Source organism: Lolium perenne, chromosome 5 (assembly GCF_019359855.2).
Source record: "Lolium perenne isolate Kyuss_39 chromosome 5, Kyuss_2.0, whole genome shotgun sequence".
In the NCBI taxonomy this organism is placed as follows: domain Eukaryota; kingdom Viridiplantae; phylum Streptophyta; class Magnoliopsida; order Poales; family Poaceae; genus Lolium; species Lolium perenne.
Window position 1 is genome coordinate 50,912,062 of NC_067248.2, and position 12,195 is coordinate 50,924,256.

General features: G+C 42.3%; 2 protein-coding genes across 2 annotated transcripts; both read left to right on the forward strand.

Moving 5' to 3' along the window:
• Positions 1–364: 364 nt before the first annotated feature.
• On the forward strand, positions 365–2,815 carry LOC127303327 (uncharacterized). Its single transcript, XM_051334069.1, has 3 exons — positions 365–409; positions 1,048–1,511; positions 2,677–2,815. The coding sequence occupies exons 2-3, from the start codon at positions 1,126–1,128 to the stop codon at positions 2,813–2,815; spliced, it is 525 nt and encodes a 174-aa protein (XP_051190029.1). The 5' UTR covers positions 365–409; positions 1,048–1,125.
• A 1,321-nt stretch (positions 2,816–4,136) lies between these two features.
• LOC127299158 (uncharacterized) lies at positions 4,137–11,147 on the forward strand. The gene is made up of 8 exons (XM_051329074.2): positions 4,137–4,332; positions 4,429–4,485; positions 4,572–4,703; positions 4,799–4,856; positions 4,960–5,004; positions 5,085–5,156; positions 5,393–5,478; positions 10,881–11,147. Exons 1-7 carry the CDS (start codon positions 4,271–4,273, stop codon positions 5,444–5,446), a joined length of 480 nt encoding a protein of 159 aa, XP_051185034.1. The 5' UTR covers positions 4,137–4,270; the 3' UTR covers positions 5,447–5,478; positions 10,881–11,147.
• Positions 11,148–12,195: the final 1,048 nt, after the last annotated feature.

Here is a 12,195-nt window from a genome sequence, read left to right on the forward strand (position 1 = left end):
CACACCACAGATTGTTTATGATTAGGCTAACAGTACATGGTCATTGACGTTGGTTATTGCCTCGTGTTGCTACTGACTTGGGTGGGCTTCATGTCTAGAATGGAATCAGACTGAAGTAGCAGATAAAAATTCCAGTGGCTCCAAGGTTCGGGATGCTGGACCTTCTGAAAGTGAATCTACCATGACCTCTTCGATTTCACCCAAACAACCATCAATATCTATATCCAAGGTCAAGCGCTATATTTCATTGTTTTTTTTTTTGCACTTTGCACAAAGGTGCCCACACGATAATACTTAATTATCTCTTGTATTTGTTTTCCTGTAGATGTAGCAAAACCATTTTGCCTTGTTCCAAAAACTCTGGCAGCTGTTCAATGTTTATAGAAGGTATCTACAAGTTGTCAAACAGGTATTACTTTTAACTTGTGTTGTGAAGTTTAAAGTTTTTAAACAGTGACTACTGAATTGCAATTACTTGCCGCACACTGGTGCAAAATTGATGATTGCTTGTCTGATGTGTTTTCCCTTTTCTGAACATTACTCATAACTGTAGTCTGTCTGATGTGTTTTCCCTTTGCATGACCGTAGAAGTAAAGAAGCAGAAGACATGCATGTTATCATTTGATTGTGGTTCATTATGTTGAAGTCTCGTATGGTTCTGTTATAGTATTGGAGATAGATTTGAATGAGGAATTGATGATTATCTCCTCCGAGATCAGTTCCCTTTGATATTGTTCTAGTGTAGCAAGAAATTGTGATTTATGTGCTGCAGATTCACATAATATTCAGGGGTTTTTGTGTTTGTGTTGATCCTGGATCTGTAATATTCTCTTTAAACGTTAGCATTAGGCGGCGATCTCCCCCTTTGCTTTTTCTTCTTTTGCTAAGTACTGCTGTATTTTCGTTATCTCTCTGATAATGAAAATTCGATCCCCCTGGTGGATCGTTTGAAAAAAAATGTGCTGCAGATTCACGATATGTGCCTTGTTTTGATTGTTTTTATGCTTGTCGGTTGATATAATATTTGTCCTGCTGAATATTGTGTAGTCCCTGGCCAGTTCACCAACTTTCAGCTCACTGGCTCTAGCGGCATCTTCACTGGCTTCTCCACGGAGTTTGTCGGCCATGCCTGCCAAGGAGGATGACACCGCCAAGCTCGTCTACAGCCAGCCTGCCTCTGGCATCGTCAAGGTGACCGCCGGGAAGAAACTCCTGGAGCCTGTCCCTGAGGACCGCAAGGACATGACACTCAACTGCCTAGAGGTTAAGCTGGACGTGGACATCCCCAACAGTGGCCGTGTGGCGGTTCTCAACACTGTGAACCTGCCGCTGGTGAAGGAGGTTGGGCTGGGCGCTGACTCCGTGTCTCGCCTGGGTTCGCCTACGACTCAGGTGACATACATTGTCCGTGGCAGCGGCCCTGACGGCAAGCACGTCCTCGAGACCCACATTGATGGTGGCTCTGACGCGGTAATGATAAACGGAGCAAGCAAGCTCGGGCAGACTCTAGAGTTTTCACATCGCAACCAACGCGGACGAGTTCCGCCCGGGCGTGCTTGCACTCGTTAATTGTGTGGCTGAGGTTAAACCATGTGCAATTAATGCTTCTATTAATTTATTCACATACACAAACTAGACGATGCAAATACTGGTGTATTTCGTCCATGCAAAGCGTACCAAATTAAATGAATCTTGCTGACCAGAGTAGCATTAGTACACGGAGTAATAAATTCAGTCGTCTGGTCATCAGGTCCAACCTGTACCAAACAGTCGAATCTCAATGGTTGTAGGGTTTTTTCTTTTGAACTTGGACTGTGAGGCAAAGCTCCACAACAAATTTATTACTCAAAACTCAACCAATTTTATATAGAAACATGGTTATAGGAAATATTGTTCTGCAAGTATTACTGAAGTGTTATGTTTGCTGTAAATACGCTTTTGATCCTATGTGTGCATATATATGCTTCTACCACTCGAAAAAACATTTTAAAATATTTTTGAAAAATCAAACAAACAATTCGTGCATACATGTCGGTAATTTATGGGTGCATGCCAATTTTCGTGGAAAACCAACACTTTTTGTGTCGTGAAAAAAGATGAAGACACGTCTCATTAAAACTATTTTTAGCACTGAATTTATCTTTTTTATAGATGACAAAAATAAAATATGTATTTGTGTAACAACATTGCGAGCACATAGTACGCTGAGAGGTACGCGCAACATTTTTTGTTAATTTTTCTAGAAATTTTAAAATGATTTGTAACTCATTTACAAAATAACAATGAAAGTGTGTAGTATCAATACAGTGCTCTTTAACCGAACCTGATCCAGGAATCCAATAAAGAAAAAAACGCGTGGCCAGGTTGTTGAAAGTTGAAACAGTGCCACTTCAGAGCCAGAGGGCCTGCATGCCTCAGGTTTTACACGATAGAGGTGGTTGGCCTGGTATTTAGAGAAGAGATTATACAAATCAAATATTCGCTGAAATACAAAGTGGGGCTAGGAAACGTGTGGCCTGACGCGGTAATGATAAACGGAGCAAGCAAGCTCGGGCAGACTCTAGAGTTTTCACATCGTGACCCGCTTCCATGTAAGAAAAGAATCATCTGATTCCGATTGTTAGCTTTGCGTGAATCTGTGACTTGTGAGCTAATGATGATGGTATTTTTGTGCAGCCCGATCTTCAGCCACCTGGCGGGAAAGACCTCGGTGTGGAAGACGATCTTGCCGGAGGTGCTGGAGGCGTCATTCAGCACGACTCAGGAGATGGACAAGCTCTTCCGATCCAAGATGCTCGACTCGGAGATCTTCTAATACTTTGGTTGAGACAACAGTTAGGGAAACTGTAAGCATATCATGGAGTAGCTGACACCTTGATTACCACCGGCAGACGACGATGATGACCACCGCGGCGCGCATTTGTCGCTGGACAGAAGATGGTGAATGGCAGCGGCAGTGGACGCTTGATAGGAGAAGGAGAATGACAACGCCGAGCAAGTTTGTGCAGGACAACCATGGGACAATTGAGCAATCAGAACGACGATGGTGCATGCTATACCATGGCTGATTGTTTTCCATGTACATCCCTTTCGAGATCCCATGGCTGATTGTTTTCCGTTCCTTTTTTTTTTTGACAATCAATACCACATATATTTATAGCAATAAATAGTACATGGTAGAGATACATGAACTGACTCCAACGATTACAAAATAAAGTCTAAAAGATAGTAACAAATCTTCGAGGTCTTCAATTCCTTTCTTCTTCCAGAACACAATCTTGTACTCTTCTGAAGGCAGCCAAAAATAGATAACGAACCATAAACCTGTAGATACCGACGAAAGTTCTCACATAATTTTTTGAACCGCAATGCCAAGGCTGCGTGCACGCACGCAACCATTAAAGCAGTCATACAACATCGGCAAGAGTACCAACACCAGTATGTCAGGGAATAATAACCGACTAGCTTTGTCGTCGTCGATGGAGAGCCGAGAGTACGAATAACCATTGTCGAGGACGTAGCAGCCGGGACAAAAACTGCGAGGATAATCCTCCTCGCGGCAACAATGACAAAAGATCCAAAATTGATCTGGGGAAGCAAGATCCGAAGACGGGAAGAAGATCTCGTCGCTGAACGAAAGGCCAAAGATCACTTATTGCAGACGATGCCATCTCCATTAAGGGGAAACCAACAAGAAGGCGGCTACCAAAATCCTAACATAATCTAATGAAACCAATACTTTTATTCGAAACTCCACACATAGATCGGGTTCCCCACTCCTCCTGACGCCGGCGAAACCGACCGGAGGAGGGGGAACCAATCTATGGAGGACGATAAACTGGAGACGGCTAGGGTTGAGGCTGCGGCTGAGAGGAGAGACGAAACTGAGTTTTTTAGATTCGATTGTTTTCCGTTCCTGATTGCTTACCGCTTGATCACTTTCAATATGACGGTTTCATATTTTTGGGAAGTGAAGATGTTGCGGCCACGGATGGCTAGATTTAATGCATGAGACGTTTAGTAAGATTAGACGGTTAAGATGTCTCCAATTTTTGACAAATATTTGATGACGTACGAACTCGAATATAACAGTAAAGAAATCAAACTAGTAGATTTTCTAATTCAATCAAGATTGTAATAACAAATCCTCTAAAGGTAAAGAGGCGCTTGCCCTGATGCCCCGATCTCCTCAAACCCTAGCTGATCTGAGGGCAAAGAGGGCGCTCAATTCCTGGCTTCGCCTCGCGGCGTTCTCACCTTTTGTTCAGACATGAAGGCTTGCAAGCAGATCGCATCCATGGGAGCCGCCGTCACGGACGAGGCCGACAGCAAGTAAGGATCCGAACTGAATCTTGTTTCTGTGATGCAAAGACATTCATAGTTTTGGTGCGTTGAGCCGTGGCTCCATAACCTTCGATTCCTATGCAGGGCGGCAGCGAAGAGCGATGCAATCCAATCGAGGAAGGGGAAGAAGGCCAAGGGAAAGTAAGAATCCAATCGATTTATTTGTGTGATGCAACATATAGAGGTTAATTTTGGTGCACTCATGACCTTTTCGACGCTCCACGCAGGTTGGCGGTGAGGAGCAATGGAGCGGAGAAGCCCAAGACCCATGACCTTTCTGATGTTACACGCGGGTTGGCGGTGATGGGCATTGTAGAGGAAATGTCAGAGGATGAATTGCTCGCCTTGTACTGCTACCGGTGAGATGATATCCTCCATGGTTATTCAGATTGTTGTTCAGTTTTTTGCTTTTCTGGACGGTGCTGATTTATTTGACCATGATTCGGTTGGTTAGGGATATCTTTTGGATGAACAACTTCCCTGGCGTCTATGACAAGCCGTCCGTACATGCTGTAAGTTCGATCCTTCAACGCCTCCTTACCTCTATCAGCAGGCATAATGATTTGTTTCCATTTTTTGTGGATGAATTGATAATTTGTTTCTCGTAAAACTCAGATTCGAAAGAAAGCCACTGAAAACTGGAAATTCTTTAGCGATTCGGTAAGACAGCTTTTAATCTTCTGTAACTTTTGCTGTTCTGATTTGTTGTTGATACATACATAGATGGATCTGTGTTGCAGGAGAAGGCCCCTTATCTAGCCAAGGCACGTGTGACCAAAATACTCCTAGCTGAGCATAATGAGTTCAAGAAGGTTGAGACAAATAGCTAGCGGTTTTACCTATTTTTAGATGATTTTACCATGCTAAGCTAAGCATTCTCTGCAGATATAATGCTCTTTCAGCACATATATTATTTCCAATTACAATAGATAATCTCATCTACTTTACCTTTCATTGAAAGAATAATTAAACTGTGTTTGCACATTTAATTTTCTTTATTATTGATCAAGCTTCTCCTTGAACTTTTATGGTTTTCTTTCCCTTACAGACACTCCAGTTGACGTACGCGATGACGAACAAGATGGTGAATCTGAAAGTGTGAACACACCAGATCTCTAACATGTGTTTGAATAGGTGATTTGCATTTTTCTTTTTGCTATATGTGTATCTGTTTGATTAGTTACTCAATTAGCAGGTAATGCATGTTCTCTTGTTTTGTCTTTATGGCGTCTGTTGTATGGATTTAATTAATCTCTGAACTAGCTACTTATTAGATTTATACATATGGTTATGAGTTAATACATGCCTGCTTTCTACTCTACGAGCCTCTCATATGCATGTTAATACAAAGTCAAGCTCACAACTTTATTATCTTGAAGTTCAGTATTTGCCTCTGATGAAGGCGCCGATTGTATCATCTGTTGCCAAAACAGGAGAGCATGATTATCAGCAATAGTGTAGGTGTTTCTTTGGGTTCTTCTGTGGGTACGGTCAATGTGTCGGCTAATGCTTTGAGACATATGGAGTTTGATCGATTAAAAGTCACTCCTAAGGTTTCTAGTAAGCCGGATATCTCACCTGTAGATGAGGATGAGCTGTATTCCGATACAGATGATCAGCTCCTTTCTCATCTAGTTGGAGAGGTATCTGAGGTGGGTTTGGATGAGGCGGTGCTTAACTCAGTCTATGATCTGAAAGCTTCCAGCCGAAAATCTAAATCTTCCTCCACAAAAAAGACTGCTAGACCCTCTAAGAAGGCTAAGGTGTCAAAATCAACTGTTGTTTCCTAATGAATGGCATGTTTAAAAACAGCAGAGGTCTTCGAGACTTGGCTAAACACTTGCACATTGCAGAATGCATTAGTGATCATTCTTTAGATTTTATTGCTATCTCAGAGACCGGTAGAAGGGATTTCTCAAGAAGTTTGCTCCAACGCCTTTCTGGCGGGGTGGACTTTACTTGGGTCTCCCGACCACCGCGGGGTCGTTCTGGGGGCATGTTAATTGGGGTCCGTGACTCCTCCATGGAAGTGTTGCATATTTCGGGTGGAGACTATCATATAAAGCTCCATATCCGCAATAGGACCGACAATTTCGTGTGGAGTTTGGTCTCAGTTTATGGGGCTGCTCAACCTGAATTTAAACCTGCTTTTCTTCGTGAATTGGTTAATCTTACAAAGGATAATCCACACCCAATCATTATTGGGGGGGATTTCAATTTGTTACGATTTCCTCATGAGAAGAGTAGAGGCCATTTCGACCATCATTGGTCTTTCATGTTCAATGCTGTCATCGATAGTCTGGACTTGAGAGAGGTTACAATGTGTGGCAGGCAATTCACTTGGGCAAATTCCCTTTCGCCTACTACATATGAGAAGTTGGATCGCGTACTAATGGATTCTGAATGGGAATTGAAATACCCTATGGTTTCTGTACGCGCTTTACCTCGTATTGAGTCTTTATCGGATCATGCTCCCATTCTAATCACCACTGGCAATCATAGGCCTTTGAGCAAACGTCCGTTCAAATTTGAACTTGGATGGCTCAACAGGGAAGGATTTGTCGATCTGGTGAGGACAGTATGGGAGAAACCGGTTGCTGGCCTTGACCCTATTCAAAGGTGGAATAACAAATTACGCGCTACGCGTAGATACCTTGGAGGATGGGCAAGACACATGACTGGGCAGCTAAAAAATGAGAAGCTCCAATTGTCTTCAATTATAGATGATATTGAGGCTCTAGCGGAGGTGAGACCACTAACTACACATGAAATTGAACTGAAAAGTCAATCAAATGCAAAGTTAGCTGGGATTCTCCGTGAGGAGGAACTCAAGTGGTATCAACGATCGAAAGCTCAATTTCTTCTGGAGGGAGATTCGAATACAAGATACTTCCATAGTGTAGCCAATGGCAGACACAGGAAGAAACTTATTCATTCTTTAGTACAAGAAGAGGGCACTATCGAAGGTCACGAGCGGCTCAAATCTTATATTACAAATTATTACAAAGGCCTGTTTGGTGAACCTGAGGAATGTAATCTGTCAATGGATGAGAACCGGATAGATGACATACCTCAAGTTTCACGAGGAAAATGCTTTTCTTACCGCCCCATATTCGGAGGAGGAAGTAAAGAAAGCAATTTTCCAAATGGAGCACAACAAAGCGCCAGGTCCGGATGGTTTCCCAGCAGAGTTTTATCAGACATTCTGGGACATAATCAAAAAGGACATGATGGATCTTTTTGCGGTGCTTCATGTGGGCCAACTAGAGCTCTTCCGTATAAATTTCGGAGAGATCATTTTATTGCCTAAGGTTAATGAGGCTGAAAGGATTCAACAATATAGGCCGATTTGCCTTCTTAATGTTTGTTTCAAGATTTTTACAAAAGCAGCTACTATTAGGCTTAATTCTGTAGCCGACCACGTGGTTCGCCCTACTCAAACGGCGTTCATGCAAGGAAGATATATCCTCGATGGGGTTGTTACCTTGCATGAAACAGTTCATGAGTTACATCGTAAAAAGATGAGTGGTGTTATCCTAAAGATCGACTTCGAAAAGGCCTATGATAAAGTTAAGTGGTCTTTCCTTCAGCAAACCCTCGAATGAAAGGTTTTTCGAGGAGTGGCGAGCTCTAATTCATAACTTTGTTTTTGGAGGAAGTGTCGCCATTAAAGTCAATGATGACGTTGGTAGATATTTTCAAACAAAAAAGGTTTAAGGCAAGGTGATCCGCTATCCCTATTCTGTTTAATATTGTGGCGGATATGCTTGCGATCATGATAGAGCGTGCTAAAGCAGATGGGCAAATTGAAGGAGTGGTTCCCCATCTCGTGGATGGTGGATTGTCTATCCTTCAATACGCCGATGATACGATTCTCTTTATGGAACATGACCTCGATAAAGCAAGAAATATGAAGCTGATCTTATCAGCTTTCGAGCAACTATCGGGATTGAAGATTAATTTCCATAAAAGTGAATTGTTTTGTTTCGGTGAGGCCCAAGACGATGCAAACCTTTATGCCGAACTATTTGGCTGCGGGTTGGGCCAGTTTCCTATCTCATACTTAGGTATCCCGATTCATTTCCGGAGACTTACGTTGGCAGAATGGAAACATGTCGAGGAAAGATTGCAAAAACGGTTAAGTAGTTGGAAAGGTAAATTGCTATCCCTAGGTGGAAGATTGGTACTCATTAATTCAGTATTAACCAATATGGTACTGTATATGATATCATTCTTCCAAATCCCAAAAGGTGTCTTGCGTCGCTTAGATTATTTGCGATCAAGATTTTTTTGGCAAGGGGATAGCGAAAAAAAAAATACCGGCTTACTAAGTGGGGAGTTGTTTGTCGGCCGAAAGATCAAGGAGGGCTCGGTGTTCATGACCTTCAGGTTAAGAACAGGGCCCTGCTTGGGAAGTGGCTGGCTAAACTACTCACTGAAGAAGGGGTGTGGCAAACCATTTTGAAGAGAAAGTATGTTGGTTCAAAGGCAATATCCCAGGTCTCATGGAAACCTGGGGATTCACACTTTTGGGCTGGCCTGATGGCGACGAAGAGATACTTCTTCCCATTTGGATCTTTCTTGATCAATGATGGGACACAAATAAGATTTTGGGAGGATAAATGGCTTGGAGATTACCCTCTCCGACAACAATATCCAGCCTTATATAATATTGTGCGTCATAAAGGTGATACCTTATCCAAGGTAATGGAGTCTTCTCCACCTAATATGACGTTCAGAAGAAATCTTAATGGACAAAGGCTAGCATCATGGAATACCCTATTGCAGCGTTTGGAAGCTATCCAGCTGACAAATGGGCCAGATGTTTTTAGATGGAATCTAAATGAGAATGGAATATTCTCAGTTGAATCCATGTATACGGCCTTGATCCAACCCGTCGAGCCGGTATCTAATAATAAGCTAATTTGGAAGATGAAGATACCTCTGAAGACTAAGGTCTTTGCTTGGTATCTTCGTCGGGGGGTCATTCTTACTAAAGACAACCTTGCTAAACGCAACTGGCAAGGAAGTAAATCGTGTGTTTTTTGTCATCAAGATGAGACAATCAAACACTTATTCTTCCAGTGCCGGTTTGCAAAGTCTATATGGTCAATCATCCAAATGAGTTCTACCTTATATCCACCACGTAGCGTTCCCAATATCTTTGGTAATTGGCTTAATGGGGTGGACCATAGGTACAAAACACTTATTAGGGTGGGAGCGATTGCTGTTATTTGGTCGCTGTGGCTATGTAGAAATGACAAGGTTTTTAATAACACAAATGCTAATCTTTTGCAGGTTGTCTACCGGTGCACCAGTTTGCTCCGTTCATGGTCGTTGCTGCAGCGTATGGAGGACCGCGACCTCTTTACGGAGGTGTGTACACGGTTGGAGGACACGGCGAAGGATTTTATTTCCCTACTTGGGTGGCGGCATAGTCTCAGGATTGCTCCACCGATACCTTAGTATTCCAGGCTGCGTCCTGCGTTCTTCTTTTCGTTTGGTCAAACATGGAATTGTCTGCTTTTTGTGTTGCGGCTGTGTGCATCTTAGCTATGCAGAGGCCGGGTGTAATACTTAAACCTTTTAAGTAATGAAATCGCCCTTTATCGAAAAAAGAAGTAGAAAACATTAGTTTAGTTCTATACTTGTTCATTTGGTGTTTATATAGTTGGTTTTGTCTAGTAACAATGCTGCAATAATTCAGCTTTTGATCTGATAATTTTTTTTTATAATTTCCACAAAGAGTTAGATACAATAGCTCCTGCTTTCTAGTCTGTGAGCCTAATTCTCACTTGAATTGATTATCAACTTGAAGCTTGGGATCATATGCAGCCAAAAACATGATCACGTGATTGTCAACAAAAGTAACTGATCTTCCCAGCATACCGGTCTTGTTCGTTCAGTGTTTCTAATGTTGAAACGATTCATCTTTGGGTAAAATTTTGTTATAATTTTTACACCTTTTAAGTTAACTTGTACTGTTTAAGTCATACACAAATTGTGAGACATGATTTTGTCAGCTTTTCCATGAATGGGCAGCAGAGGTCTCTTTATATTATTTCCACATTTTTTATGTTGGTGCAATACTGTTGAGTAGTAGTGTCTACCTTATGTGAGCATCGTGCCATGGTTTATAGGTGACATGCTATAGGAATCTATTTTTCTTTGGCCTTGTATCTGGCAATGAAGAAAGAACTAAATATAGTACTCCCTCCATTCCATTTTATAAGACGTTTTGGCAACCTAAGGAATTACTGACTAATTTTGTTGTGGTTCTGTTCTAACAATGCTCTTTTTGCTATCACGTATATCTTGTGTTGATAGTACCATCCTTTGAACACCACCAAACATCACGAATACAACAGCTCCATTTGCCATTTGTTGTTAACTGACATGCTATTAGACTCCATATGTGAATGACAAACTCTTTAAAAATGTAATTGAATGTTTTCGAGTTAGAAACTTTTACATGTTCCATTATTCCAGAATTATTATTCATGTGTGGGCACCAGACTAACTTTGTTTGCTTGCAGAAATGTCTCGGTAGATCGCACAACCAACACCGCAACCAGACGGCACTTGGTGGGTTCAGATGCAAATGCAGTTCAAGCTGCCATATGGACAACACTAGTATTAAATATGTTTGTCGGCGCCTAATTTTAGATGTTGAACTCCTTTTGCATATTGTGATGTGAATCATTTGGACTAATCGTGTGTCTGAACATTATTTCCGTCTCTGATATTGTTCCAAATTATACCCCAAGATTCTTATACATAGAACCTAATCATAATGTGTACAATTTGCACCTTGTGTACACTCTGGACGCTGATGCCTACAAGTATAGATTACTAAAATCTGAAGATACGAGGACCTAATCAACCGGACTTTTTTTTTTTTTTTTTTGGAGATCTTGACCATCGGAACAACATGTGAACAACAGAGACATCAGCCTTATTACGGTCCTTGAAGACAATTGGGTGGGGACCACCAGCATAACAAGCACCATTAGGAAGGAGGTGCAACGATCCAGCTATTAGAGTCAAGTTATTTTCCTATTCCTGCCTGAGTTAGAGATAAGATTAGTTTTGGTTAGCTTCTTGAGTTCTGTGTAGTCGATTGCATCCTAACTATCGGAAGCAGCAACGGTCATTTCGTTCCCCTAATTAGGGCCGACTCCAGGGCGACCTGGCGACGGTGGTGTAGAAGGAGCCTGTAACTGTGGCGGTACTGCTCTTGGGATGATATTATTGGCGGCGCTGACTCCTTTGCAGGTGGTGACCGGGAGCATTGGTGCTGTTTTGTTGGAGCTGGACGAATTGAGAGCACGGCGCTGCAATTGGGCTCGTTGGAGCTAGGTGGCATCGTCCGCCTTGCTCGAGGAAGACTTGTCCTTAGAATTGGCATCATTTTCCTCTTCGTCAGCTGCAGTTGGAGGGCTAAGCGGAAGCTTTCTCAGCGATGTTATCATATCCCAAGACGCACAAGCTATTTTCCAGTCACGTCTCAGCGATGTTATCATATCTCAGCGCGTCTCGGTCTGCAGATATTTTCCAGTCGGAAACTAAGCTGGGCACAAGCTATGATTCCTGATACTGCTTAGATACGGGATACCGGGATACTTCCTAATACGTATCCCCTACATATATGCTAATTTTTAAATTAACGAAAAATAAGAAAATTATGGATACATGAGGGATACCCAAGGGATACTCGGGGGGAGGGGTACTTGAGCCAGCCACGTCCACTCATCTTTTACCGCTGATCCTTCCACTCCACCTCACCCCATCGAACGACAGTGACCGACGAATCTTCTTCTTTTGCCATATCCTATTTCCCTTTGGCCATCT